The 4,750-nt window shown below is 44.7% G+C and overlaps 1 protein-coding gene across 2 annotated transcripts; it reads left to right on the forward strand.

Moving 5' to 3' along the window:
• The first annotated feature begins 208 nt into the window (after nucleotides 1-208).
• Nucleotides 209-4,286, forward strand: DIRAS3 (DIRAS family GTPase 3). Of its 2 annotated transcripts, none has more exons than XM_074962270.1 (2): nucleotides 209-548; nucleotides 2,979-4,286. In XM_074962270.1, the coding sequence occupies exon 2, from the start codon at nucleotides 3,069-3,071 to the stop codon at nucleotides 3,663-3,665; it is 597 nt and encodes a 198-aa protein (XP_074818371.1). In that variant the 5' UTR covers nucleotides 209-548; nucleotides 2,979-3,068; the 3' UTR covers nucleotides 3,666-4,286. The 2 variants fall into 2 exon arrangements, with proteins under 2 accessions (XP_074818371.1, XP_074818372.1); XM_074962271.1 differs by lacking the exon at nucleotides 209-548 and adding an exon at nucleotides 2,651-2,787.
• Nucleotides 4,287-4,750: the final 464 nt, after the last annotated feature.

Below are 4,750 nucleotides of genomic sequence, written 5' to 3' on the forward strand. Positions count from 1 at the left end.
CCCTGCTAGCATTTGCATTATACAGAGCTGCTTCTTCCAGCACTAAACTCTGTGTTTGGCTTTGGAAAAGTGCTCTAATAAACCCAGGCTGTTTTCCTGAGACAAGATAATAACCCTCCAATGGAAGACTCGTCTCCTTTAACTATTATTATTCCACTCCAGCAGCATGAATGGGATGTTCCACTCCTGGAAAAACTGAATGAAATACAGGGTGACTGCAAGCAGGGGCGAGTCTGTGCAGCTCCATCACCTTGGAAATACAGCCAGGCAGCTGCTGAGGCAGGTGTGCCAGAGTGGCCCAGCTGCCAGGGCAGGGCAGGTCTCCCAGCAAGGACAGATTTGGAGGCTGGCTTTAAGGCTGCTACACAGGGGGAGCCAAGCTTGCCCTCTCCCTCGGTGCAGTGGTGCTTCCCAGCCTCTGCTCTCCATCGGGCACAAGTACAACAGTGGAATTTGTATTTCCATTGAGTGCCAGCTCTACACCAGGCTGCCTGTGGGTGTGGGCTGCCCCCGCACTAGCCAGCTTTTTGGAAGAGCAAAAGAATGAGGTAAAGATTCATATACATATTTATTCTTTGTTGAGGCTTGGATGCAGAGAGTGGGGTGCTTTCATTGGCTGTTGCTAAAGCCCTGTGCTGTCTTCAGCTGCGCTGCAATAATCTTATTACTCATCAAAAAGCCAGCAGTGGTGCTGTTGCTTGCTGCCTCCTGGCTTTGGGAGGGCCTGGGGCTACCACTTTCTCTTGCATATGGAGCTTGATAGCTGAACAGTACTGGCGTGACTTGCATGAGAGGAAGCTGCCTGTCTGGAGCTGGGAGCACTTGTTGTGTCTGCTCTACTGTTGGGGAGTGGAGGGGGTGAGAGTGGTGCATGTTTGGGGCTCGAATGTGGCAGGTAAGTGGGTGAAAGATGGAGCTGGCTAGGTCCTGCTGATATTTGCAGCTGCACCCCCAAATGTATTACCAAAATAGCTACTTTCCTGCCACCAAAACACCCAGACCAGGACACGTCCTGGTGCAACTGCTCTGCAAAACCCACCTGGATCCTGCCAATTTGGGCCCCAATCCCCCCAAATCTACCATGTAAGTAGAGAACATATCACTGCTTCTTCTGTACCTTTAAGAAGTCCAGACCTTGATGCAGAAACTTGGATCTGGGGATCCAGCCACATCCTGACAACTTTTGGCTTTATACGCAGAAATTGTACCATCAAAACAAAGAGCAGGTGTAGCTTTTACTATTCCTCCCAAGATATCCTCCTTCAAGAAAACTGCAATCCTCTGCTTTGGCACTAGTGTCTTTGTAAATCTGGATAATTTTTGGCTGCATACTCTCCAGTCTTTCTACTTACACTTACTGTATATATGCACCTTCCCCTACATCACCATCATAATCTGGATCCTTACCTATCCTAGTGCAACAGCATTGCCAAAAAGGTGGTGGAGATGCACATTTCACAACTCTCAGGTTTCAGAGTAGCAGCCGTGTTAGTCTGTATCCGCAAAAAGAAAAGGAGTGCTTGTGGCACCTTAGAGACTAACCAATTTATTTGAGCATAAGCTTTCGTGAGCTACAGCTTACTTCATCGGATGCATTCAGTGGAAAAACACAACTCTGTAGAACACTGTAAACATACCATTGAAACAGAAACAAAATTAGGTCTGTGTTCTAAATAAACAGACTGCTAGAAACATCCTCCAGTCTGTGATGTCCCATAAATGATCAGCCATGCAAGTTGTGAAATATGCATCTCCACCCAGCCCCACCCCCTAACTAAATAGGGCATTATTTCCTTAACAGCAACAAAATCAAAGCACCAGAGCCTAAACTGGAAAATATCAAGGCTTGGTGGCTTGACTGGGTACTGGGTGGGGGTGAAGGCTGTATTTTTTCCTTTTAATATCACAGTTCACCTCTGTAGCTTTAAATGATTCCACCAGAATAAAACCCACACAGAAGTTCTGCTGATATACTTGACCAGTGGAATTATCATGGCTGGGGACAAAAATTGGCTAGATCTAACAGGAACCAGGTGCCACCTCTCAGTATCTGTCCTACTGTTTCTCTGTGGTGTAAGAGGTACCTCTATACTCGTTCTCTATTTATTCAGTAGAATTTGAATGTAGGAGCCAAAATGTGGCAGGATCCAGCAGAGTCCAGGTGCTGGATTTGGGCTTTGGGAGTCTGTTGTGTCAGGATGTATGGGGGTCCAGGCTTTCTGGGGCAGATTTTTTTTTTATCCTGATGGTCCAATTGAGGGGGGCTTGGATGCAAAAATCAGCAGGATCCAGGAAGATCCACCTTACCCCTTTTTTCTGAAGGGGACTGATGGTGCAGCCACTCCTGGTTATATATGGCCCTAGTGTGTGACTGTCATGCCTGCATGCCTCACTGTTTGTACCATCAGCTGAAATATTGCATTAGCTTAGATCGATCATTCGAGGTGATGCAGCTTTAGTGGTGGCCAGGTTGTGCTCCCTGCTGCTCTGCAAGAGCCAGTTTGGGAGAGTGCAAAACACTAGAGAGAGAAAAACAACCCCCCCGGGATTAGCATCCGACAAAAGGTGGGAAGTGAGGGAGCCTGTCGCTGGGATTGGTGTAGGCAGCAGGAGGTGATTCCAAGGCATTTGCTGAGCAGAGCCTCTGTACCAGCTGCAGGGGAGTTAAGTGCTGCGGGACTCTGTTGCTTGGGCACAGAAGAACTTTAATGAGAGAAGCTGCCTGATCTCAGCTCTGATGGGTGATTTTAATCTCGTTTCTCCAGATATTGGAGCTGGGGGCCACAGGTGAATTACAGTTTTCGCTTTCAATATGATGCTGTGTATGGGACGTGTGCCCAGGGGATTTGGTTTGGCTTTGTAATACAGCAGAGAGATGAAGGATGGGAGGAGGGGGTGTATTTATCGGCATAGCAAAACCTCTTGTGTATTGTGAATGATGAGGGCTGTTTTTTTTCCTTTGTTTTTCCTCTCTGCAGGCCATCTCTGCATAAGGGCATGTAAACTCAAGAAACCTGGGCATTTGCAATTCAGACCTTCCTCACTTGTTGGGTCACATCAGAGTGAACATGCCAGAACAAAGCAATGATTACAGGGTGGTTGTGTTTGGAGCTGCAGGGGTTGGTAAAAGCTCCTTGGTCCTTCGGTTTGTAAGGGGAACTTTCAGGGAAACCTACATCCCTACCATTGAGGACACTTACAGACAGGTGATCAGCTGTGATAAGAACATCTGCACCCTTCAGATTACAGACACCACTGGCAGCCATCAGTTCCCTGCTATGCAGAGGTTGTCTATCTCCAAAGGTCATGCTTTCATCTTGGTGTACTCTGTCACCAGCAGGCAGTCCATGGAAGAACTTCAGCCAATCTATGATCAGATTTGTCAGATCAAAGGGGATATCCAAAAGATTCCAATAATGTTGGTTGGTAACAAGAGTGATGAGACCCAGAGGGAACTGGATGCCAGTGAAGGGGAAGCCTTAGCTAGCAAGTGGAAGTGTTCCTTCATGGAGACATCGGCTAAAATGAACTACAATGTACAGGAGCTCTTCCAAGAACTATTGAATCTGGAGAAGAGAAGAACTGTCAGTCTCCAGGTGGATGGGAAGAAATCCAAGCAGCAGAAAAAGAAGGATAAACTGAAAGGCAAGTGTTCTGTTATGTGAGTGTACCTTGAATGGCTGGACTCGCATCACTGCATGATGTAATAAGAGCATGGACTTTCTCTCAAAGAATATTCTCATGTAAAGTGAAAACAGTCTGCTCATAGGTATTCGCTAGAAATCCAAGAAGAATAAATGTCCTGAAGGGTTTATTTAAGGCCCATAGTTTCTCTCTGATAACTCAATTGGGTCATTCTAATCATTGACTTGGAAGAGAGAGATTTTTTTGAATGTGTCTTTTTAAGCAAATGGAATGTCCAATGTTAGCCATTACACAGTAGTCCAGGTTTTGAACAAAAAAGTTTACAAACGAGATCAAAATACCGGAATGTGTTAATAGAGGCAGAAATCATCTTTGTTATCCCTGAATATATATTGGTTTTTAAATATTCTCAGATTATATATTAGCCTGAAACAAAAATCCTGTTTTTGCTTACAGTGTGTATATACTTCAAGGAAAAATGTTTTCAGAAATATAGTGACCACAGCAAATCTTTCACAAAGTTAGGGTGTCTTATTACTAAGGAACAAACACATGATTTTTCAGATATGTACGTATTTGGGGAGAGACTGACTGGCTTACCAAAGACATGCTTGTTGTTTCATAATAAAAATTAAATTTTGTGTATTGTTATGCAGCTACTAATATTTTACAGCTATGTGACTTATTAAAGCTATTCCTGCACGTAATTAGTTTGTTTGCTGGGCTTTTTTCTTGCCAACAATACTCATTTCTATTGCACCCTGTAACTTGGTTAATTCCCTATGTCTTTCTCACTGTGTTGTGCCTAGGGGCCCAATCCTGTAAAGTGGGAAGCATCCTTAGTACCTTGGCTTCAGCTGGAGAGGAGGGAACTCATAACCCCAGAAGATCAGGCACTTATGTAGCATAGTTACTAACAGAAATTGTCTGCTAACTTGCCTCTTATTGCATAGCTGAGCACCAACAATGGAAATAATTCTCGGCACTGTATATAGCATTCTTCAGCCATAGATCTCATAGCACATCACAAAAGTGAACAAGCTTTACAATCTCTGTAGAACTGCTGGGAAAACTGAAGCATAGAGGTGAAGTGACTTGCTTAAGT

Source organism: Natator depressus, chromosome 8, assembly GCF_965152275.1.
Source record: "Natator depressus isolate rNatDep1 chromosome 8, rNatDep2.hap1, whole genome shotgun sequence".
Lineage (NCBI taxonomy): Eukaryota > Metazoa > Chordata > Testudines > Cheloniidae > Natator > Natator depressus.